Raw genomic sequence first — 26,656 nt, 5'->3', positions numbered from 1 at the left:
AACTAATGTGATGCCTCATTATAAATTTCAGCAAGTTCACATCAGTGTGATTACAGTGATTTATCCTTCTTTCTTTTTAAAACAGCGACTTTCAAACTCCACGTCTGCCCGGACAATAGACTGAACGTTAGAGGGCAGTGCAGAAGTGCCTTAAAGTGTAATACCACTGAGGGCCAGTAGGGGCTGGCTCCAACAGACTCCCATTGAAAAAGCATCAAGTTCTCTCCTGAAACACAAAAGTGAGTAAATGTTTTCCATCATGGTGTCGTGAGATAAACGTCCTCCTTCTGATCAGAGTTCTGCTGAAACACCACGGGGCTTTTAATTTGAAATCAGTACAGGAAGTGATGAGTTTGTATTGAACCGTAACTGCATTGACTTTAACAGGGCAAATGGGAGCGGATCAAAAGGAGGCTTCAATCCATCCACCTTAAAAGTTCAATATGACAACTGTGACCTTTGCATTTGTTTTTTGGGCTCTTTTAAAGGACACATCACAACTTTAGAGATGATTTAACCTTCAAGCACTTAATTTGAACTTGATCAAGAGAACTGTGGACATTTTATTTCCTCACTTGGAGAAAAACAAAGCGTCTTTATCGGGGCGCTCCGGCTGCACGACACCGATTTAGTCCGAGTGAATGTTTGTGCTAAATGTGAAGAAATTCTCCGAACACGTTCCTGTTCTATTTTCAGCCTGCAAACACACAACAACACCTCCGACGTCAGCTGATGGAGGCTGGAAGACGACGGTTCAGTCGGAAAGGACGATGTTTGAGTGTGAAGACAAACTGAAGTCAGATATTCACTAAAATGCGTCTTTAAAAGTCTTTGCTGCCGTTTTCTAACTTAATAAAAGAGTCTTTGGGCACAAACGATCAAACAAAGTCAGATATTGTGGAGTTTGGATGCAGAGATCAGAGACTGATTCTCCGTTTCAGTCCTTCATGCTTTAAAGAAGTCAGAGAAGGTTTAATGACGACTTTCTGTTCACAGCCTGTAAATTATTCAACGTTCAGTCCATCTGTCTTAATGCAGAGTCTGACTTCTCCAACCTTCACGACACAACGGCCCGGACCTTCCTCCTCCTCCTCTTCCTCCTCCTCAAACCTTTTAAATCATGTTTCTGTACAAAGTTTTAGAGAGCATTCATCTTTTTCCAGGAAGAAATCTTCACACTTCTGATTTACACCATAATTAGTCATAAATCCTCCCGACACGTCAGACTTATACGACACTTTTAAAACATTCATCTGACGGGATAAAAAAAACTTCTTAACTTGAGGTGTGAATTATTGAACAAATACAATTTTAAAAAAATGAGAAAAACTCAACAGCTGAGATATTCAAGTGTCTCAGTGTTCATGTTTCTTGTATCAGACAGCTGGAGGATTTAAGAGCTGCAGAGTTCGAACTAAAGATACTGAAGACGGTCGTTAACAGAAAGTTTCGGCGCAGCGAGAAGTGAAAGAGCTTTTTCTGATCCCTACTTATGAAAGCGGTGGGCAGCGAGTTAAATCCACATTATATTAAAAACCCACTTTAAACACGTCCAGATCGAGACTGAAGCGCTGCCGTCAAACACGGAGTCAGAGTTCAGGTCGGAGACGAGAACATTAGCGGATCGCGTCGGAGCTTTAATGTGTCGCTTTCATCTTTTGTAGGTCGTTCAGCGCTCGTCTCCCGGCGACCCGCCGGCCTCGGTGGGAGGCAGGTAGGAGATCATCCAACGCTCGCAGGGAATGTTTTTACACGGCTGGAAAAACTCCTTCTCGGATTCATCTGTTCCGCTGAGGACTTTTTACTCTTTCCAAGACGGGTTCTCTCTTTTTGTTTTTGGGTTCCCGGTCGGCAGCCGAGCGGTAATTACACCGTCTTTTGTTTCCTTCTCGTCTCACCTGCCGATGAGCTCGGCATTATCTGTCTTTGTGTTGCAGCAGCGCGGCTTCGGTTTCGTCCCTCCATTGTCCTCCAGGAGTTAATCTCTCTCACCCCAACAGATTCTGTTCCTCTGATGAGCTCCGTTTCAAACAAGAGGAGCGATTGTTCGGCTCCGTTCAGCATCATCTCTCCGCTCTATGATTTCACGCGGCGGTTTCTAACAGTGATGACATCATGACATCACAACATCACGACATCATGACATCACGACATCATGACATCACGACATCACATCACGACATCATGACATCACGACATCACAACATCACGACATCATGACATCACATCACGACATCATGACATCACGACATCACGACATCACGACATCACGACATCATGACATCACATCACGACATCACGACGGTTGGTGAATAGATCTTAAATTCATAGATATTCCCTGAACACCTCACATTTAGACAATTGCTAACTACAATTTACATATGTCACTTAAACGCCTCAGATGCTGGCTACTCTAGATGCTACAATTTACAGATGTTCCCTAAACGCCTCACATGCAGACTATCATACTGAAGTAGAAACAGTGATTTCTTTCTTCCTACAGGTGGCGCCGATATATATTAAATGCTGCTCCTGCGTAACCGTAGCGAAGGTCAAGTGTTTGAAAAGGTTGGAGTGACTGCCGCCTCGTTATTTAGACGTTTTTAGACGGCAGAAAGTTTGAAAGCGGTTCGGTCGGTCCATCGAACTCTCAAAGTTCAGACAGTTTTCACCTCTGATCGGAAAACAAGAGGGAAGTGGTTCCTGGTCAGTCGGAGGAGTCACGGTCTCCTTCCACATCCTCCGGGAGTCTCACCTGCTTCCACAACACGAGATATTCCTGCTGAATGGAGGGAGTGAAGGAGCGTTGCATTCTGGGTAAGCTGGCGCCGTGACCTCGGGGCTCTGTTTCTGCAGCGATGCAACAACATCGAAGGCTGAACTCTGACCGGTTGGTATTTTCTTGACCTTGAAATGTGCTTGAAGCGTCCGTGTGGTATTTCGGTGGCGAGCGATGAGGGCAGCGAGCACGAAGACGCACCGCAGGAGCAACCCGAGGAAAACCTGGAATTAAACCTCTCAACATCACACCGAATTAAAAATGTATTTATATCAAACTGTACGACTGGAACTTCAACGTCTGCGAGTGTTCGGAGGATCTGAGATGTCGAGTGCAGCTAAAAACATCAGAAGAAATTTTAAAACATATGTTTTATTCAAAGTGTTGATAATATGTCTGATGCTCAGACGGACTGAAGTTCCTCTTTAATGTTTGTCAGAGCGGAGAAAAGAAACGAAAGCTGCGAGCTCTAACAGCTGTTTGGACGAGCTGGGGGAGGAGCCAGAGGTGGATCTGACTGATCTGATTGGGAACCTGAGGACACTAAGCCCCGCCCACCTAAAGCGCACTCTTTAAATGTGAAACATTCCCTTGATTGGTCTAAACATCTGCTGGAAGGTGACTGGACGCTTCCCTGAACTGTGTCTAGCACACACACACACACACACACACACACACACACACACACACACACACACACACACACACACACACACACACACACACACACACACACACACACACACACACACACACACACACACACACACACACACACCATTTAGGCTGGATGTCAGCGGGAGAAACAGACTACAGTCACCTCCTGTTGAGTGTGTGTGTGTGTGTGTGTGTGTGTGTGTGTGTGTGTGTGTGACAGGTGTGTTCACTTTGGCAGGTGGAGTAGATCAGCAGTCACCTCACACAACGACGTGGTGCCCTTCACTGCCCTGCTGTGGGAGGGGCATCAGTGACACTTCAGAGCCAGGTACACACACACACACACACACACACACACACACACACACACACACACACACACACACACACACACACACACACACACACACACACACACACACACACACACACACACACACACACACACAGCCGGCCCTGCTGCTTTTGTTCTGAAGAGACTCTTGTGCATCACATTTAAAGGTCACAGCAGAGAGACCAAACATCTCCAAGCTGAACTTTAACAGTTCAGACACAAACAGATGAGAAACATCCGTCCAAATTTGGGCATAAAAACATACAACAATTTAATATTTAATAACAAATATTTGCTTTTTGTTGTAATGCTATGTTTCTGGTAAAAAAAAACTAAACTTTAGATGCACTTATGCTTGTCTGACTGGAGACTCGCTGCAGAGCGGAGGAGTTCAACTGGAGCTCACAGGGAGACGGAGGAGACACGACTCGGGGCAGGAGGACGTTGGACGTCTCCTCCTCCTCAAGTAACACACAGTAACACATAGTAACACACAGTAACACACACACACAGTAACACATAGTAACAAAGTAACACACACACACACACACACACACACACAGTAACACATAGTAACACACACAGTAACACATAGTAACACACACAAACACACACACAGTAACACAGTAACACACACACACACACACACACACACACACACACACACACACACACACACACACACACACACACACACACACACACACACACACACACACACACACACACACACACACACACACACACACACACACACACACACACACACACACACACACACACACACACACACACACACACACACACACACACACACACACACACACACACACACACACACACACACACACACACACACACAGTAACACACACACACACACACACACACACACACACACACACACACACACACACACACACACACACACACACACACACACACACACACACACACACACACACACAGTAACACACACACACACACACACACACACACACACACACACACACACACACACACACACACACACACACACACACACACACACACACGCGTGCGCGGATGGTTATTATTGTTATTTTATCAGGTGAGATCAGTTTCTTCTCCAAGAGAGACTTCAGCAGAAGAAACAGAACCAGCGAGGAAAACAACACCGACGTGTTTAAATTCATCAAAACAGGACGAGACTTTTAAGTTTTAGTTCAAATCCACTTTAAGAGCAAATAATCGGAGAAAGTGAGACGAACGGTCTGTTCAATAATCAGAGGTGTGTTTTGGTCTCTTGAACTCTGCAGAGGAAACACATCACATCGATGTTCACAATAATCATCTTTCACATTGTAATCTTCTCCTTTTTAATCTTGTCCGTGTTCCTGTGGAACAAAGAGAGCGGATGTTCATGTGACGGCCTCAATAACAAACCCTTAAAATAGCCGTGAAATCCCACATCGCTGCCTTCAGACCAGGTTTCTGTCGGTCGCTCACGCTGAAATCGAACTGCTGATATATTTATGTCGCCTCATCCTCGAAGGTAAAACCCCGGTAGAGGATCTCCTTTCTGGTGGAAGCTCTCCTCTCGGCAGCGCTGAACCCCGGCGGAGGAGCAGAACAACAGCTGGAGGAAGTAAAGCCTCTTCGAGCCACCGAGCGGGACGCAGCAGGAAGAAGCAGGAGGCTGCTGCTCAGAGACGACCGGGACCAACAAAACAGGAAAACACAAAGGACGGCTTTATTTAAAGACTAAAAACCCAGAAGCCGGTTAGCTTGTGATCCGGACACGGTGCTTCAAAAACAAGAAAGGAGAAGAGACGGATCCGAGCGGAGAGCGAGGCTGAAACCTGTTCATCCAAAGGAACGCAATTCATCACTTATTAGAGACGAAGCTGAAGTCACACTCAGAGACCGACTAAAATACAAGATGGCCTCTGTGAAACACATCGACAGAAACACGTTGGGAAAGAAAATAAAACGTATAAAACGACACTTTGAGTCGCAAAAGCACAAATAAAAAGTTTCCGGTGTGACGCAGGTGAAGTCCTGAGCTGCACGTCGTCGTGGCTCCAGCGCATGTTCGCTGCGATCACGTGTTTCCGGCTCCAACGTGACGTCCTGCAGCTGACGAGACGTTTTTTAACAACCGCGTCGGTAAAACTTCGGTCCGAGCGGATTCCCGAACACCTGACGGGCTTTCAGAGGTTTCCTCAGCTCGCCGGCGTCCGGCCGGTCCGATCAGAACCTCTGAAACAGACGCAGCGCTGACAGATCGACAGCAGAAAGTCTTCCCGAGCCCGCGACCTGCTGCCGCGGACGTCTCAGTAAAACTGCTTCCTGTCAGCGGGACCTGAATAAAACCCGGCAGAGTCGGAGCGAAGCCGAAGCACAATGTGTGAGGTGTCGGGACTCGTTAGCGTCGGGAGGCCTCGGCGGCCGGAGGGGGTGACGGCTCCGACCCGGCCCGACCCGCGTCCAGCTGCAGACCTTTACCTAACGTCAGTCCTCATCTGTGTCTCACACTCACCAGCCGTGGAGAAAAAGGCTTTTTTTCCTGATTAAATATCACATTTGAACTTGTTTATCACGTGGCTGCTTGTTAACAATCAGATATTAATGTATTATTATAGTTCGTTATGAACTCTGTAAAATCACAAAGTTCTCAACCTTCTGCCAGCGTGAAGTTCAAACTAAATGGAAAGAGACAGGAAGCATCGGGACGCCCAGAGCTTTCTTTACGTAAGTCTCCTTCACACCAAACAAAAGCTGCCGCTCGTATAAAAGAGACGCTTTCGCTCAGCACATCGAAAGAGACGGAAGAAACGGAGAGTTTTTAAAGTGTCGGAGGGAAGGAGAGCAGAAGTCTCTCTTACCTTGACGTTTGGCCTCCTCGTTGAGAATCCGCGGTACCATCCTGAAAGGAAGCACAAACATCGGTGAGTCAGACGGAGGACATTCAGAGACTCAGCGAGGACGTGAAGCTGAGTCAGCGCTTTGACTGGCAACCAAAACACACCTGAACATTTTCTAACAAAGAGATCTTTGATCAAAGAAAGTTTGTTTCAGAGGAACAGGGAACGGCAAAGGAGGAAAAAAATAAACATGGTTAAAAACCTGAAATAGTAAAGTTGATAGAAAAACAGTCAATAATAAGAAAAGTATCACGTGTTTGTGGTTTTGAAGGATTCAAGTACAAATCAAGTCTAAAATTATTCCTGAAGTGTTAAAAAAGATGAACACAGTTTGAGTCGGAAATATTCTAACAGCAATGGTACGATCAAAAGGTCGCCAGGGTTTATTTGTCCATCAATTTCAGCATTTTTTTATCTGTCTGAGAGAACGACGCTATCGTGGTTTAAGCTCCGCCCACAGTGAGACACAGAGATCAGAGGACATGAAACAGCAGAGACTCTCACTGAGCTGGAAACAAACGGCTGCTCACAAATTAGCTCAATAACATAAATACAAGATTTTCAGCTGGACTGCAACAGAGGGGGCGGAGCTATAATAGCTGCTCTGTCACTGAGTGAGTGACATCAAAGTTACACCGCAGGTCGGCTTTTCAAAGTAAAAGCGTACAGACAAAAAAAAAAACCCCACAAGCTGTTCAATTTAAACTCTTGTGATACAAAATGTGTGTGTTGAGTATAAATTCATTATTCACATAAAATAAACTCATTCCGCTGGTTTGGGTGGAGCTCAGCTATGTGAAAGATGTCGACAGTCAGCAATCAAACGATCAATAGTTAACAAGCAGGGAAGCAGAAGTTATGCTGGGTCACTGACTCTGTGTGTGTGTGTGTGTGTGTGTGTGTGTGTGTGTGTGTGTGTGTGTGTGTGTGTGTGTGTGTGTGTGTGTGTGTGTGTGTGTGTGTGTGTGTGTGTGTGTGTGTGCTGATGGCCTAGTTGAGGTATTTGATGCTCATCAATCTGCATCACAGTCAGACACTGACAGACGTGACGCCCCGAAGCCAAACACAGATTCAGTCCACTGCTCTTAGCCCTGCGTGTGTGTGTGTGTGTGTGTGTGTGTGTGTGTGTGTGTGTGTGTGTGTGTGTGTGTGTGTGTGTGTGTGTGTGTGTGTGTGTGTGTGTGTGTGTGTGTGTGTGTGTGTGTGTGTGTGTGTGTGTGTGTGTGTGTGTGTGTGTGTGTGTGTGTGTGTGTGTGTGTGTGTGTGTGTTGCTTTTCTATCTTTGTAAGGACCAATGTGAGTAATTTAAAACGAGTCGGTTCAGATCAGAGAAAACTGTTTTAATAGAAAGAACTCAGGTCGGGTTTCAGCAGCCGTGTGCTCGTCAGGAAATAGACCCGCCCCTCCTTCACTGTGATTGGACGGCTGGATATGAAGTGACAGATGACTGCAGCGTTTTTATCCAAAATGCGACAAGGAAAAAAGCTCCGAACGTTCGGGGAACAGACGCAGACATTCACAGTCAAAGTAAATCAGAATTTTTTACAACGTGGGACCTTTAAAGTTCCACTAATAAAAGCACGTCAGCGTTTTCTATCTCCATCCACGGAAATCAGCCTTCAGTGTTTAAAGTCAGAACCGGATGCTTGATGCTGAGAGAACTGGACCGGAGTCGGGTTTAAGACTCGGAGTCAGAAATACTTCACTGGTCGCCGCAGGGAAACTGATTCATGATGCTAAAATAGAAACTCATACCGGCAGAAAGAAGCAATATAATAAAAGGTAATGTGTCCAAATACACGCCTCGTACTTCATGAGATCCTCCCTGTCGGACCTGCAGGACACGACCGCGTGTTTATGAAGCGGCAGCGTTGTTTCCACGTGGCCGGACGTCCATCAGGAGTCTCCACAGACCACAGCTGCCGCAGAACTTCAACCTCGACCGCTGGAAACGAGCCGCGCTCAGCAGCCGGACGGGACGTCGTCCGCCTCCGTCCGACTGGAAATAAAAAGGATTGCGTCGCTGGCTTTTTTCGGACACGTGGAGGGTTTTTACATTTATTTCTATCAAAATGATGCATATTATTACTTTGACCTTCTCAGACTGGCGAGTGTCGGAGAGGAACGTTATTCAACATTTATCGGCGCTGACAAAAGTGAGACGGCGTCACGTCCGTTTAGTCAGAGACAAATGTTTTTAAGGCCGGTCAGAAAACAACGTTAGAGCTCAGACATTTCTGATAAAACTATAAAATAACCTTCAAATCAAACGTTATTGATTAACTTAATTAATTTGACTTAACTTCCATCTTATCGTCCCGAAAAATCACGAAATCCAATTTCTCTGCAGCTTCTCCATAATCTGATTTGAATATGGAGATGGAGGTTTAATTGGCGGGTTAATTAATAACCAATCAGGATTCATCCATCACCCTCGTTAAGATGTTTCCTCCCCAGCCTCTCGTCTAAATGGTAATCAGACCGGACCAGCGGCGCCGAGGCCCGTTTGGAAGGGCTGACGTGAGGACCGGTGTGTGTGTGTGTGTGTGTGTGTGTGTGTGTGTGTGTGTGTGTGTGTGTGTGTGTGTGTGTGTGTGTGTGTGTGTGCGTGCGTGCGTGTGTGTGTGTGTGTGTGTGTGTGTGTGTGTGTGTGTGTGTGTGTGTGTGTGTGTGTGTGTGTGTGTGTGTGTGTGTGTGTGTGTGTGTGTGTGTGTGTGTGTGTGTGTGTGTGTGTGCGTGCGTGCGTGTGTGTGTGTGTGTGTGTGTGTGTGTGTGTGTGTGTGTGTGTGTGTGTGTGTGTGTGTGTGTGTGTGTGTGTGTGTGTGTTACATCCACGCATCTGTATATGCATCTAATTCGTCCCCCGTCACGCAGCCTTCCTCTGAAGAAGAGTAATCGTCGCATTAGAATAATCATCCCGTTATCAAAATAATTCACAACAATAATCAGCGTCAGAAGTCGAAGAGCTTCTTTAGTGAAGCAGCTTCACGCTGAGCTTATTAAAGACGTAACGTTGCATGCAGGTTTCCGTCGGATCGGTCGCAGCTGCTTTATGAAAAAACTAATTGCTCGTTGACGCGGTGATAAAATACTGGTACTTTAACTCTGCTGCTCCTCGATGGAAGTCTGACGCCTCCTCAAGTCTGATGGCCGTCATCGATATCTTAAGGAGGGAACTTGGAGATTGGATTTCTGTGTCTCTGTTGTTAGATGCGTTCCTGTCTGAGGGCGACCTTTAGGCATGAATGTACACGAGCATCTCCAACTGTCTGCAGCTTTGGGGAAAAGATCTGCAGGATTTCTGCAGCAGCTGAATCTGCACATCAACTGAGATTCATTAAAAGAGAAAGTTGGTGAAATAATAGATTTTTAAAGTGTTTTTCTCACTAAACATCCTCTAATAAATGTCAATTCTGCCTTTGTTCTGAGTTTCTTTTTTTTCCAGAAATGGATTTGCATGTTCAGATAATGACAGAAGTTCAGGGAATCCTGAAAGTGTCTTTGGAGGATGTCGGACAAAAGTTCTCCTCAGTTTGACCCGATAATCGCTGCATGTTGAAGAGAACGCTGCAACCAGAACTCAGATAAAAGACCGGCTCCGTCAGAGAGGAGGGTTACTGGTCTGTTTACTGTGACAGCAAACAGCTTTAATGTGGGACCAACGGACCAGGACGCACTGGGACCGACGGACCAGGACGCACTGGGATCGACGGACCAGGACGCACTGGGACCGACGGACCAGGACGCACTGGGACCGACGGACCAGGACGCACTGGGACCGACGGACCAGGACGCACTGGGACCGACGGACCAGGATGCACTGGGACCGACGGACCAGGATGCACTGGGATCGACGGCGCTGATGCTGCTTCCAGCAAACAGATTGCAAAATGATAAAAATCTGAGACTCAATCAAAAGCCACAAAATGAATGCTTCTAAAAAACGTGAGTTGTTTTCAGCAGGATTTTAAATGAAAACTGCAACGCAGCAGATTTATTTACTGGAAGTGATTCAGGAACTTAAATCAGGAAGTGATTCTCTGAAGTGGATCCAAAATACGACGAGCAGCTTGTTCTTTGTCTTTTGTTGGTACAATAGCACATATTCTGGCATGTTATGACTCCCCACTGTGGAACAGCACGACATCACGGACAGGAAGGGGTGTGTGTGTGTGTGTGTGTGTGTGTGTGTGTGTGTGTGTGTGTGTGTGTGTGTGTGTGTGTGTGTGTGTGTGTGTGTGTGTGTGTGTGTGTGTGTGTGTGTGTGTGTGTGTGTGTGTGTGTGTGTGTGTGTGTTGCACTGTTTATGAGTGCACGATACAAACAAGTCAAAGACAAACTGTTAAAACGTTGTAGCATCAAGACAAAAAGCAGCTCTCAGAAAATACTAACAGGATTTAATAAAAGGACTCATCAGGTATTATAAAGATGTTTTTAATCCATCTGGGATTTTACAAATCAAAAATCATTTTGCGGTGAATTTCCTCAAAAAAATTGTGATGTCATTTGTGGACTTTAAGTGATTTTTTTTTTTTTTTTTTTGCAGGAAATAGCAAAATGTAGATTTTTTTTTTTTTTTTTTTTTCCAAACTAACCGATAAAGATAAAAGATCAAAAATCTGTGCTGACTTCCTGTGACAATAATCCTGCTGCACATCCCAGAATATTAAGACTTGTAATCTGTTTTTCTTTCTGCTTTGAACTTTACAGCTGGACGTGTGGAGAAAACTCATTTGACATGTTCCTCGTTCTCATCATAAGAGGGGGGCGGAGCCTAATGATTGGAAATGAACACTTATTGTTGGTAATAAAGGGAGTTTTATTTTGAAAGGATGACTTTCTGATGTCATACTTTCAGCAGAGATTCTGAGAGATTTTGTCTTTTTGTTTCAAGGTAAAGTTTGTTCATTTTGACGTGTTCGTTTTGTCTTGAATGATTATTATGTTTTGTTCAGCTGAGGCCGACCCGGGACATTTACAGTGTTTATTAGCGCTGCAGTGCTTCTGTAACTCTGATCAAGGACATCGTTTCTGTATCAAACATCCTCCCACACAGCATCCGATGAACACGTCCATCAGGGAGGAAGTCTTACCTTCACATTTCTCCAGGATCTGCACCGTCTCTCCGACCTCCAGAGCCAAACCCTGAGTCACGGAGCCGCGGAAGTTACAGACGACTGGGGAGACAAAAAGAGATCAAATATGAACGATTTATATTTCTGGACAATAGAAATGTTTTGTTTTCTTAGTTCACAAACCACATACATTTTTTTTAAAAGTAGTGGCCTCGTGACTGTAACTGTCTGCCTCTCCCATGACAGCATGACGTTAGCGGCGTTAGCCTGTTGAGGAGCAGGCAGCAGCCTTGATGTCAACAGTCCTCATGAACCAGAACACAAACACCTCACAGCTTGTTCTCCTGCTGGAAATCACTGCAGGTCAGATTCAACTCAGGACGACCATTGAACCAGACACAAACCAGCAGGGGGCGCTATCACTCGGATATCAACGTACTGCATGTCTTCAACAATCAACGCAGAAACTGGATGAAAGTTCAAGAAAGTCACAATGAGCACATTCAGCCAAGGTCAGAGTTCACGCAAAGGTCAGAGTTCACGCAAAGGTCAGAGTTCACCGTCCTGGCAGCCGCAGGGAAGAAAACTTCTCTGCAGTTTAACTCTTAAAATCCAAACAAATCAGATTCCACCTTCAGACAGCTTTCTGAGTCCACACACACACACACACACACACACACACACACACACACACACACACACACACACACACACACACACACACACACACACACACACACACACACACACACCTCCAGGCGACAGGATCGTTTGCATCCGTCTCCGTCTGCCTTCGTCTCTTTTCGCTGTCACCATCTGTCTCCGTCTCTGACATGATCTCCATCTCTGTTATTAGCCCCCCCTCCCCCTCCCCCTCCCCCCGTGTCTCTTCATTTGCTGCTGTCATCGCCGCCACTCCGTCAGCTGTCAGAGACGCCGTCGTCCTCTCGCTCCGTCCAGACGAGGAGATAATTAAAATTGAAGCTGCTTGATGAAGCGGTTCCAGACGGATGTGAGCTGAAGCACCGCCGCCTCACAAACCAACTCAGGCTGAATAATTACTTTAAAGACTTGAAAACCGGCCGAGTTACCTGAACTACGGGCAAGAAGTTGATATATACTTCGCTTCATATAATGTACAGCAAATACCCATCAGACACTTTTCCTTTGAGCTGTAGAGACAAGTGGTATCTTCAGATTAAAAAGGTTATAAAACAGCTTTAGGTGCTAAAAATAGAGTGAAAGTGTCAAAACAATCCGTCCACATAGAAACACACACGGCCTGTATTCAGCAGCTGTTTGTGATGTCACAAACTCACGCTGGGGTCATCTGTCTGCTCTCACCACGGCTCACTGCATGTGCAGCCTACAAGACTGAAGCAAAGCTGTGATTGGCCTGAGCGTGTGTCAATCAGAAAAGAGTCGGCCAATCAGGAGAGAGGGTCGTTTCGATCAAGACACAGGAACCAATCAGCTGCAGAGAGTTGATGCTAAAAACTAACAAACAAAATAAAAATCTCCTTAATGAATCAAGACTGAAAATAAAACGTATACAAGTTATGTATTTAATTGAAGTTAAAGTAATAATCTCAGATTTGAAAGAGGGTGGGCGGAGCTAAAGCATCAAGCTGACCTCACAGGAGAAGTCCCCCAAAAAACAGCAGTAATTACCATGTTTCACCACAGGTGTCGCCAAAGAGAACAAAGTGGAGCTCTTTGACCAAAGATGAATTGATCCCACTAAATTCCCGCTTGATGTTTTACAGCCGAGTGAACGTAGTTTAAATCTTTATGATCTGCTCTTCTCCGTCACCCGTTAACACCTCACTTCTCTTTTAGCTTTATAAATCCTTTTCACCTCGACCTCACATCTCGCCTCGTGTGAACCTTGAGTTTGAGTATGACTCCATCGTCCTCCTCTTCCTCCCACCTGTTATCTAAAAGCATGCGTAGAGTTCAGCGCAGGCTCATCGTGATCAAAGGACTTTTTTCTTCTTCTGCGTACTGAACTTTCGTCACGACTCCAGAGAACATCACGTTCCTCACTTCGTCTGTTATGTAGAGAAGAGACGGATTCATGACTCACGTCACCACCGCGGCTTCAAACGTGATATAAGTTTGTTCTCAAAATACATTTAGCTTTATTCTCCATTTGAACTCTACTTTCTTTTATTAATGTAAACATTTTTTAAACGAAGGTTTCTGTTCACGATGCAAACAACAGGAACTTCAGGCCGGATGCATCTCTGAGTACAGATCCTCAAATCTGCATGATCATCACGATGCATGAGGAGACGCACGCAGCCGATACTGAGGGAGAGATTCTATGTTTATACCACGTTATCCAGATTAAGCTTTAATTTAACTCAATCTGACAGAACATATTGTGTAATGATTTGATTTGGACTCTTTTTCAATACATTTAAGTGCATTTATACAAAAATGGAAACATGGAAATAAAATCTGGTTCAGAATTTTGGATTTGTCGCTTCACCTTGTGTTTTTTTTTGTTTCTGTCTCGAGGGAGACGAGGCTGAGAGAGCACACACACACACACACACACACACACACACACACACACACACACACACACACACACACACACACACACACACACACACACACACACACACACACACACTGAATACAGGGATTATCATTGCTCTATCCGGCTGGTATTGGCATTTAGTTTATCCAACAGATTGGGTCAATAGTCTGACAAATAATTCACATCTGTTAAGGCAGTCACACCACTTAGCCTGTGGCCTGTGTGTGTGTGTGTGTGTGTGTGTGTGTGTGTGTGTGTGTGTGTGTGTGTGTGTGTGTGTGTGTGTGTGTGTGTGTGTGTGTGTGTGTGTGTGTGTGTGTGTGTGTGTGTGTGTGTCATTGTTTTCCCCAGACATGATAATTCAATTTAGAGAAGCGGTGTTTTAATATTTCATTGCTGAATCCACATTATTCCACCCAAACCCAAACTGAAGCGGACGTTCGGCGTAAATTTCAGGACGGTGAATTATTCAAACAGGAACTTTTCTTTTTCTTTTTCCGTAAGTAGGACAAAGACTGTGTGTTTACAGAAAAGATGCGCTGTATAGAAGAGCTGAGCAAAGTCGAGCGCATTATACATTTCCACCTTCGGTTTCCACAGGAAGAGAAGTCAGACAGCAGAAAATAACAAGATCAACACACTCGAATTAACTGCAGTAAAACTTCTCATCTTTTATGAAACGTGATGCTGGACGTCTCCCAGAAGTGTGTTATTAAAAACGTGTGTGTGTGTGTGTGTGTGTGTGTGTGTGTGTGTGTGTGTGTGTGTGTGTGTGTGTGTGTGTGTGTGTGTGTGTGTGTGTGTGTGTGTGTGTGTGTGTGTGTGTGTGTGTGTGTGTGTGCGCGCCGGACATAAGAGTTTGATTGGAGTCCACCGGGTCTCAATTAGAGGAGTGAGAGCAACTTTTTCTTCTTTCAGTCCTGCTGTGAGATTTTAAAGTGAAAAGCTGTAATATTTATAGTCGTGATTAAAACTACCAGATTCATGAAGTCATGTTCTCCAAACATGTTGACAGTGAAGGTGATCTGAGGTTACCATGGTAACTTCAGGTTTTAAAATCCGGGTTTTCAGGCCTACGAAACCGGTTCACGTCTTACCGGGATGCATCGCCATGGTAACTGATGCTGCAGGAGCTAACCGGCTACCGGAGCAGGTTACGGTTATAATTTATAAAACCTCTGCCCACTGTTATTGTTATTGTTTTTAAACACTTGTCCATGTTTGTGATTGGTCGGATCCTGCTGACCCCGCCCCCTTTTATGTGAACGCGCTCCGAGCTTGATTGAGGAAACCTTTGTTAGGTCGTGTTTGTTAGGTTTAGTTAAACCAGATAACCGGATGATATCCTGGATGAGTTGAACCTGCCGTCAGTAACTCAGATGACGACATCAAATTCAATAACGTGAAACTTCGGAAATGTCACAATAAATGCTAAATCAGTCTAAAATCATAACTTCTACGTCTTTGATGTGAACAGAGAATAAGTTTGATTTCCTCTTCTGTCATAACGTGGACTGATTTGAGAGGTGATGTGAGGACGGCGGGGCGATGCTGGCTGAGCGTCGCCCCCCCGCAGCTTCATGAACCCACAACCACCTCTCAAATCACAGCGCTGCGTCGCGCATGTAAACTAATGAAGACGCACTCTGCAGCAGCCGGATGGAATAATAAGAGGAGAAGTGCAACGCTGCCAGCGGTGAGCAGAGATCTGCACACATCCTCCGTGCAATATCTCCACGATAATATCACAGTGAAAGGAACTCTGGGTAATATTTCATATTAACAACTGATAACACGGCTTCTATAAGGGCTCCTCTCAGCTTCATATCGGCGCAGGGATGCTTTGGTTTCCTGGTAGTTTCGGCTCATTATGTTTATTGTTCCTACAGGCGTCACCACTGGTTGATGACATCACCGCTGGTTGATGACATCACCGCTGGCTGATGACATCACCGCTGGTTGATGTTTGGGGTAAAACCCGTTTAACGTGTCGTAACATGATGTTTTGATGACACAGCTGATCTGCATGGAGATCCAAACTGCAGCATCGTGTTGAAGCTTCAGAAAGCTGAACGGTGAAAATCTGAAAGTACAGAGTGATGCTGAGGAACATTTCTCCGAAGTCCTCTGAACGAGATTTCATCCGTTACGACTTCTGAACTGAAACAAAACGTGACGTGCAGAAACACACGACGAGCATGAAAATGCACGATTCCCGCTCAAAGCCTCTTAATGGATTTTTCCACTTCCTGTAAACGATCCGGGACGAATGCACATTGTGTTGCATTTTTCTGCGGCTCTCATGTTTAATGCATCGGATCTGCTGCAGCGCTGGAGACGCGTATCACACACACGCGCGCACACACACACACGCACGCACGCACGCACGCACACACACACACACACACACACACGCACGCACGCACGCGCACGCACGCACACGCACGCACACACACACACACACACACACACACAAACACACGCACGCACGCACGCACACACACGCACACGCACGCACACACACACACACACAAACACACGCACGCACGCACGCGCGCACGCGCGCACGCACGCACGCACGCACGCACACATTTGCTGCTGCGCTCAGTTCACAAAACGCATGAAAGGACATAAACGGGATCCCCGAGTGTGAGGCGGAGGGAGGCGTGTGTATTAGTGTGTGTGTGTGTGTGTGTGTGTGTGTGTGTGTGTGTGTGTGTGTGTGTGTGTGTGTGTGTGTGTGTGTGTGTGTGTGTGTGTGTGTGTGTGTGTGTGTGTGTGCCATGATGCCCTGCGAAAAGATCTCATCCTAATTAAGACATGAATCTTGTCATTTTAACATCTTCCACGATGCCCACAGGCGCACACAGTCTCCAGAGCACTGAGCACTCCGGCAGATGGATCGTTCGTGTGTGTGTGTGTGTGTGTGTGTGTGTGTGTGTGTGTGTGTGTGTGTGTGTGTGTGTGTGTGTGTGTGTGTGTGTGTGTGTGTGTGTGTGTGTGTGTGTGTGTGTGTGTGTGTGTGTGTGTGTGTGTGTGTGTGTGTGTGTGATTTTCCTCGTGCCCTTTAGTTGCAGCTGCTCCACCGATGGAGATATGAGGTTCTTCTAAGTGTGACAAAGTGAAAAAAAAAAAAAGAAGATGAGAGAAACATGCAGCTTTCTGTTCTATGTGTTCGTTCACACGCGTGTGCAGCGCACACGCACAGAGCTGCTCCCTGCTATTAAAAGGCTAAACGGCACAACGACACGCCTGCACTTTACCGCCCAGCTGCTGCGCTGGAGACATCTCCAACGATAACCAACGGTAACCAACGGTAACCAACGGTAACCAACGCTTGAGTTTCAGTCAACCGTCACAGCTCAAGTTAAGACGCCAGCTCTGTAAAAAGTCGATTGATGCCGGCGGCGAGAAAACGGTTTTCCTAAAAATCAGTCGATCTTTCCGTCGACTCGTCCTGCAGCCTTTTGATTTGGATTTGATTCATTTTGCACAAATTAAGATTGATTAAGATTTTACAAAATAAAAAAGTAAAAAAGAATTCAGGGAGACAAATAAACAACAACCATAATCTGAAGCCTCCACCTGGATCATGTCAACTTTATTTTCTATAACTGTACATTTTTACTCGCCAAACGTGATTGGCTCATTTTCTGGGCTTTAATCAAACGTGTGAATGAAGAACATGAATAATATTTGATTTCAGATTCCTTCATCAGATTTTTAACATGTGGAAGAATTCGTAGAGAAAACTGTAAAATATGTTGAACGTTAATGTAATAAAACCGCTGCTGTCCTTTAACAGTCTCAGATGTAAAAATGTCAGCGTATAATTTTAATTATCTCTCTTGAGATAAAGACGACGGTTTGAAGCTCACACAGCTCGTAACATTTATCCTCCGACACGTTTAATGGAGGTGACGGATCAAAGGAAACTAAATTCAATCAAAACGTTAACGGTCTTCAGGGAGTTTAAGGACGTCAGAGTAAAATAACAACGGCTTTCCTCCACCAATCAGCAAACCTTTAACGACCTTTGACCCTTTAACGACCCCTCAGACACTCGTCTCCGTCCGCTGACGTCTTCTTATGTCCCTTTTTGTCCAATCAATGGTCGAGAGTACGAGACAGACCATAAAAACAGTCTGTGATTCACTTCCTGTCGATCAGCTGCTCCTGAACTCTGTCAGCTGACTTTTCTCCCACAAGAGACAAAACCAAACAAACATTCGGCTCTAAATGGACCTGAAGTTGTTCTGATAGATGAATAAATAAGACACTCAATAGATAATGAGACTGAATGTCAACTATTAAGTCGACTATTTGAAGGCGTTAGAGCTGTGTGTGTGTGTGTGTGTGTGTGTGTGTGTGTGTGTGTGTGTGTGTGTGTGTGTGTGTGTGTGTGTGTCCTTGACCATAATAACGTTTCAGCATGTTGTATTTAAAGTATTCTGGCAGAACTTCTTAGGCCTCTAATTTCTTGTTATTTTAGAGCAGGAAGTGACCATATTTGGACAAGCTGGGGGAGGAGCCAGCGGTGGATCCGACCGATCTGATCGGAAACCTGACGATACTACGTCCCGCCCACCGATAGCTGTAACCTGACTGCACAACAGGCCTGTCAATCAAACAGACACGCCCCCAAAAACAGGTCTTCTTGAATCTTCTTTTCTAATGAATGAGGGATTATTTTCAGATGGACCTCCAGAAAACTAAGAAGAAGGAGAGACTTTAGCTAACAACACCGAGATAACTGATGGACACATTTTATTCACTTTGGATTTGATGAGAGAAGTTGAATGGGAGTCTATGGAGCCGGAGGCTTTTTGGAGCCGACCTCTAGTGGCACTCGCTGGTATTGCAGCTGAAGACACTTCTGGATCAGAACCATTTTACAGACCTGGAAGCTACGAACTCTTTTATAGGTTAAATCCTCTCTTCTTTTTTTTTTTTAACATCTATCATTTGAAGAACATCTTCCTCCAAACAGCAGCTGGCAGGAAGCTGGCTTCGGTAAATGACCACTGAGCAGCTCCACTGGAGCACATGATGCAGCTTTACTTTCTATTTCTCTCCCCGGCGGTCGGAGGATGTAACCGCCGAGCTCCCGCTCGGAGGATTCGGGGGGGTCGGACACGCTGACATGTGCACAAACACACACTTTAATCCAGTCTTTATGATTTGGTATTCATAAAGCTGAAAAAGGGGCATCGCTCTCCTGAATGAATCCAAGTGTACACGGAGCCTCACGGCCACAGCTCCACCGTCCTGGTTACAGTTGCTAAGCAATGATCGGAAAACCGCTGCTCACATATTCCTTGTAACCGTTTCTGAACTGCTTTTCAGTTAAAGTAGAAGAAATCTTACGATAAAAAAAAGAGCAGAAACAGCCGAGACGTCTCCAAAGAGTCGAAACGGTCCGACATGAGGACACGTTACTGTCGCTGGAACTTAATAATTCATCTGTCCTCTCTGCTGCATGTATTCAGCTGGCCACGTTTATTAATGCACAGCAGACTGCAGTTCTGGACACACACACACACACACACACACACACACACACACACACACACACACACACACACACACACACACACACACACACACACACACACACAGTGTGGTGAGTTGTAGAGCGACTGCAGTACAAAGCTCCCATGTCAGACTGTGTGTGTGTGTGTGTGTGTGTGTGTGTGTGTGTGTGTGTGTGTGTGTGTGTGTGTGTGTGTGTGTGTGTGTGTGTGTGTGTGTGTGTGTGTGTGTGTGTGTGTGTGTGTGTGTGTGTGTGTGTGTATTTCAGTCAGGCTACATCCTTCATGAATGTAAACACTAACATCCAGGTTTGACGGACAGATCCTCTGATGGATTGAAAACAGTCTTCCAGCTCGTTTGCCTCCGGAGACGAAAATATAATTTTCTGATTGACGGCCAAGAAACATCAGGCGGAGACGGACGGACGGACGTCAACACGGGACAAGTGTGGGGAGGCAGAGGATGACCCACGGATAAAAACAGAAAGAAATAAAAGGCATGAAAAGAGTTAAAGGTCAAATATTGAGATATTAACTCTTTATGGTTCACAGGAGAGGAAACGGTGAGGGACAGAAAACTACGCAGGATTTAGATGATGGAGGGAAAGAGGGACGGAGAGACGGACGGAGGGACGGAGAGACGGAGGGATGGAGGGACGGAGAGACGGAGAGACGGACGGAGAGATGGAGGAACGGAGGGGCGGAGGGACGGAGGGATTGGGGTGGTGGAGTAACGGCAGGCAGAGATGAGGAGAGAGGAAGGAAACATAAACAAAGAGGTGGATGACTCGACAAAAAGACGACAGAAAAACTGAGATTGTATCTGGCAGGTAAAAACTTAAAAATGCAGACAGAAGTATCTGATGGAGAGAAATTCATCCTCCGTCTTTATCTCCAAGGTCGTCTTTTATCTCCTCCAAGGTCGTCTTTCATCTCTGTCAGGAGTCACTCACGACGCTCTCGAGCACAAACACTCCAGCGAGAAGGACTTTTTGTCCTGAGAGACTCCTGAGGACATGTTGGACTTTACTTGAAGTAATTGAGCTAACTGAACGTCCCAAAGATGGACGTACATGTGACAGCAGCGGAGGAAGATGAGGGCGGAAACCTGAAGCTAAAAGGTCGCTGATGGACGGACGGAAGCAGAGACGGAGACACAAAGAAATATAGAACTAAAAAACAAACCAGAAAGAAGTTGAAATTCTGATCTGATGGTAAAAATACTCCACAACAATTCAAAGTCCTGCTTTGCAATAGAATCTGGAAATTTTGCAAAATTCCTGCAATTTTCCTGCAAAACAGTCGACAAAAACAGCTGTAAAAGTTTTACAGCATAAAGTCTCCTTTCAAAATAAAACCGACTTTGTTACCAAAAATAAGCGTTCATTTCCAACCAGCAAGGCTCAAAACTTCACAAATTACATCGCAGTTTTTCAGAAAATCTGCAGCAAAATCAAATATTTTTGATCACAACAACCACAGAAATCCTGGAGGGACTTTTATTTAAACGACATATAATCGTTCAGTTTTTAATAAACTGTCAGTCAGTGAAAACAACAGAAAAAAGGCTGGATGGAGAGCACAGAGCTCCAGAACCAGAGATGAACAAATCAAAAACACTGACAGCTCGAAACAAAAACCCTTGATCCTCAGACAGAGAAGCAGATTCCCTGACTGTAGTCTGTAATGATGGGATGGATGAAAGATGTCGGGGGTCATGTGGGGATCACAGGACGAGGATTAGAAGAAGAACCGGATCAGGCAAGTCATGTTTAGATGAGTTGTTGGGAAAATAAATTGCTAAACTGCAGCATGAAGAGAATAACAGACTCAAAGCCTCAGAGGTCAAAGGTCACTGAGGCGACGGACTTTTACCTCTTAAAAGGTCTTTAAGGTCAAATGTGACACTACGAACGAGACAATAAATATCATCATCTGATAGAATATCATCTATGGGTACGATTAGAAACAGGAAGTAGAAACTGTGTGTGTGTGTGTGTGTGTGTGTGTGTGTGTGTGTGTGTGTGTGTGTGTGTGTGTGTGTGTGTGTGTGTGTGTGTGTGTGTGTGTGTGTGTGTGTGTGTGTGTGTGTGTGTGTGTGTGTGTGTGTGTGTGTGTGTGTGTGTGTGTGTGTGTGTAAGAAGTGGGTTATGCGACATAAGGCCGTGGGACTGTAAGCCCTCTTCAATCTGTCATACATCCACATCACATCATCGTGTCGCGGCCGGCCTCCGCTGCCCGTGAGGAGGTTTTCAGTTCAGTTTATCAATGACACTCAGCCGGCAGGTGGGGGTTCGATTCCTCCTCCTCCTCCTCCTTCTCCTCCTCTTCCTCCTCCTCCGAGCACATCCAAACAGTCCGAGTGGAGAAGAAGAAACAAATCAAAGCGAAGAGCAGCAGAAGAACAAATTAAAAAAATAAAAAAGAGACGTGGGCTAAAAGTTTTGGAGCGTTAAGTAATCGATGACTTTATTCGAACCCTGCTGGCGAGCGGTGATGGGGGGGGGGGGATTTATTTCATATCAGACGTCTGAAACCTTCGACGCTCGCTGGAATAATCGTTGCACTGCAGGACTGCAGCCAGAAACTTCCTGGGTTTGAACAGCGAGCGCATTAAGCCTCCAACGACGGAGGAATCTGAGACGCATCGATCGGCCTGATTTCAGGAGTTCAGCGTGTTCGGCCTCTTAAACGATCGACATGTTTTGTGCAGGAAAAAACTGTTTAGTCGAGACGTTCTGACGCAGTTTTAACAGGCGACACCGAGTCTGTTTATACGACATGATATCGTATGATTATCATGACCACGACACACTGCTCTCTGTCTGAGTGAGAGAGAGAGAGAGTGTGTGTGTGTGTGTGTGTGTGTGTGTGTGTGTGTGTGTGTGTGTGTGTGTGTGTGTGTGTGTGTGTGTGTGTGTGTGTGTGTGTGTGTGTGAGACAAAGCTTCATCCAGCGGAGAGCCGGGGATTTGATGAGTGAAATTGAAATGTGAAATGGCTTCATAATCTCTCTGCCAGACGAAGACAGGAGAGCAGGAGGTCAATCCCAACTCACACTCACTTCGTCGGCAGGAAACACTGTAATGAAATAAAAAAAATAAAAACCTGCGCCAACACAAAAAACACTTTGGGAAATAAAGGTTGGACGATTGAATTTTGTAGTTCTGCTGCAGCCGATTTACCCCGACGGAGACGGACGGAGAGAGAAGGAGGAATGAAATGAGACTGAGGAGGACGAGGGAGAAGTGATGAAGCAGTGGCAACGGAAAGGAGGAGGTGGTGGGGGGGGGGGGGGTTGTAAACTGAATGAATGGAAAGGAAAAATCTGCTTATACTAATGCTAACGTTAGCAGCTAAAGCTACCGCTAACTGGCTTTTAGAGTCTCTGAAAATACGATGCAAACGGTTGTCGACGGCAACGTGTGGTTTTAAAAGCTTCACTACAGTTTAGAGAAAAATACAGTAGTTTTTACTTCACTGCATTTATTTGTTAATTTAAGCTATGACTTTATTTACAGATTAAACTTTTACAAACAAAAATGGAAGATAAATATGATGCAGTTAAAAGACTACACGGCCAAACGTACACAAAACATTTCAAACTGTCATGTCTCTCGACCGACTGCAGCAGTAAAACGGATGTTTAAAGCACATTTTTCTGACGTTTTCAACACCAAATTTGGACTTTTGGTGGAGAATTCTTACACTGAAGAGTTGTTAAATGCCTTCTGAACAAACACCTTCTGATCTGATGATATAATGTGGTTTTCTCGCATTTTGTCCGTCTCCGTAGAGATCCGTCTCTCCCTGTGTTGCAGCGATAAACGTATAAACGTTCACACTATTTATTTTTTATTGTGGAAAAAGTCAAATCCCATCACAGCATCCCTTAGTGTTGCCCAGGGCGACCAGAGACAAGCCAAAGAGTAATCAGCTGGTGCTGCCGCAGAGGGCAGCTGGTTCAGGAAGGGAGGAGGAGAGAGGAGGAGAGAGGAGGAGAGAGGAGACGGGAAAAGAGACGAGGTGAAGACGGAGACGAAAAGGAACTGAGAGAGAGCTGCTCAACGAGACCAAACCAGGAGAGAAAAGTGCACAGAAATGGATAATAACCAAGATGTTTTGTATAATAGTTTTCAGATACCACTCGTCTTTTAATACGGGATGACCTCCGCATTAGTTAGTCGAGGTAGTTTAGGTAACTTCTGCCTCGTTCACATGTAAATTTATGCATCAAGGTGCTACAAAATCTAATTAGATTTCCTTCTCCATAGGGAGGTGGCGCGAGTATGATGTTTCTATTATGTACGGTGTTTGAGTTTAACAAGAAAGTGGCCACACACACACACACACACACACACACACACACACACACACACACACACACACACACACACACACACACACACACACACACACACACACACAGCATGAAGAAAACCATGATATGCTAAATAATCTCACATTAAACCAACTGAGGGTGAACGCAACATATAAAAAGACTCGGTTCAAGTTGAATTGAAAAAAGCAGCAAATGTTCAACACGAATGGAGAATTGTTTCACCACAGAAACACTTCAATCTACGGGATGAAGGAGGTTTTTCTGGATGTCAGTAAAGCATTTGAGTCTTTTAAGAAGAGAATTATTATGTCTAAGTTATGCACTTGCATTGACAGAATTATATCTGTTAAATCAGTATGTCAGAATGAATCAACCTGTCCGTCCACAGGCGTCCCTCAGGGATCTATCCTGGGCCCGTTGCTATTTACATTACAAATCAATGATTCACCATCTGCGTGTGCATTTCCCTTTAAATGTAGGTGTTTGTTTTGAAGGAGACTCGGTCGCAGGTGAGCAGCACCGCTCTAAAACAATCACAAACAAATACTTCAAATCTCTGACAAGAGATCGGTACAATTTCAGCACAGCCGAGTAGATTTAAATCTATTTGAGTTGAATTTAATGCATTTTATTTATATGATTTTAAATGTTCCTTTGAGCTGTTTTCTTGTATGAAAGGTGCCATACAAGTAAAGTTTATTGTTATTATTACATGTCTGCTGCTTCAGAATCAATTTATTAGTCCATCTTATTTATCAGATTTAATTGTATTCTATGAGCCTTCTAGGACCTTCGGGTGTTCTGTTACTGGCTGGTAATGTAAAGCACTTTGTGTTACAAGCCTTTTGTTGACTTTTCTTTTAAAACTAATGCAAAGAAATGTTTAATTTGCACTCTGTTCTGTCTTCAGTCAGAACTCTGAACTTTTCTGTCTGCTGTCACCTGTTGTTTTTAATCTACTTTGCTTTTATGGTCTAGAATGATTTCTATACTTTTGGTACTTTTTTTAAATGTATTTTTCTTTGTTGTGGTTCGACTGTTTCATTTACTTCTATTAACATTAATATTCCGCTTTTCTTTGTCTTCTATTATTTTCCTCTTTGCAGCAGTTTAGCTGAAAATTCAGTCCAATGTGAGCCTGTTTACTGAAATCCATTAATGTATTTTTGTTTTTATTATACTTCTGCATCCTTGTAAATGATCACAACTGTTGTTGTTCTGTCCAGGGACAACAGATGAAAAACAGACTACTGAATAACTCTGCTGCCTCCACAGTGTTCGGTTTCTTTTATTTTAGTGTGCACTGTGGCTGTTAAATAACCAATAAATAGATTCAAATTCAAAACATTGCTTCCTTTTAAAGCCCAACAGGGAAACATGCTGCATGCAGATGAGCTGCAGTCCGTACAGGATCAGTGAGGTCATTTTCTGAATCCAAGTCTGTAGAAAAATCTGCACGATGCATGTTTCCTTCGCACGATATTTATACATGCGACGCCTCCGAACGTCTCACTGAGCAGCAGGTTCCTTTAATTCATGTCAAGAGTCCGTTCCTCATGCAACACGCTCCAGTTTATCTTCTGCACCGTATGAACAAACAGCAGCTGCAAGTACTGGAGTCACTTCACGAGTTTACATAAATGTAGATGCATTTAATTAAAAGGGTCGTTTAGCATATTTAGCATATGTAAAAACCCGTCTTGATCATTATTCAGGTTGCACATCTCAGCGTATCCGCTCACGGCTCGCTGGCCGCTCACATCAGACGTGTTCAGCCTTCGGTGGCGGCCGTCCAACGGAGCTGTCGGTTCAGCTTCCGCTTCCCCCTCGGACTGACGGCGTCCCGGCCTCGGACTGACGGCGTCCCGGCCTCGGACTGACGGCGTCCCGGCCTCGGACTGACGGCGTCCCGGCCTCGGACTGACGGCGTCCCGGCCTCGGACTGACGGCGTCCCGGCCTCGGACTGACGGCGTCCCGGCCTCGGACTGACGGCGTCCCGGCCTCGGACTGACGGCGTCCCGGCCTCGGACTGACGGCGTCCCGGCCTCGGACTGACGGCGTCCCGGCCTCGGACTGACGGCGTCCCGGCCTCGGACTGACGGCGTCCCGGCCTCGCACCGACACTCAGCCGGCTCCTTCCTACAGCTCACTCTCCACCACGACACCGACACCGACAGGATTAAAACAGGACTTCTGGATGGAGCCTGAGAATCCATGTCGTCATTTATTCTTTTCATACTCAACTAAGAATCCGAGAACAAACAAAAAAAATACGGGTTTCATTCTTCTTTCAATTTGATGCTCAAGTGAAACAAAGGAAGTAAGAATGTGTGATTTGTAAGAGTTGCAGAGTCTTTAGCTTGATTCAGTTTTGCTGAGCTCGACAATAAATCACAGAACAGAACGTTCTCCACTGAAACGCTGTGAAGATTTATTGACTTTGTACTTCATGAGAGAAGTTGAATGGGAGTCTATGGAGCCTTTTT

General features: G+C 45.2%; 1 protein-coding gene across 3 annotated transcripts in view; it reads right to left on the bottom strand.

Moving 5' to 3' along the window:
• Positions 1-26,656, bottom strand: part of dock3 (dedicator of cytokinesis 3) — a 115,408-nt gene that overhangs the window by 50,280 nt on the left and 38,472 nt on the right. For all 3 annotated transcript variants that reach the window (XM_069714095.1, XM_069714096.1, XM_069714097.1), the window contains exons 2-3: positions 11,768-11,851; positions 6,636-6,676 (exon numbers count right to left, since the gene is read on the bottom strand). In XM_069714095.1, coding sequence (XP_069570196.1) covers positions 6,636-6,676; positions 11,768-11,851 — 125 coding nt within the window. The remainder of the gene's footprint in view (positions 1-6,635; positions 6,677-11,767; positions 11,852-26,656) is intronic.

This window comes from Brachyistius frenatus, unplaced genomic scaffold, assembly GCF_029030835.1.
Source record: "Brachyistius frenatus isolate BFR_SWC_R1_liver_20210118 unplaced genomic scaffold, ASM2903083v1 Contig_126, whole genome shotgun sequence".
In the NCBI taxonomy this organism is placed as follows: Eukaryota; Metazoa; Chordata; class Actinopteri; family Embiotocidae; genus Brachyistius; species Brachyistius frenatus.
The sequence above is the reverse complement of the archived record's forward strand: the minus strand, read 5'-3'. Positions and strand labels throughout refer to the sequence as shown.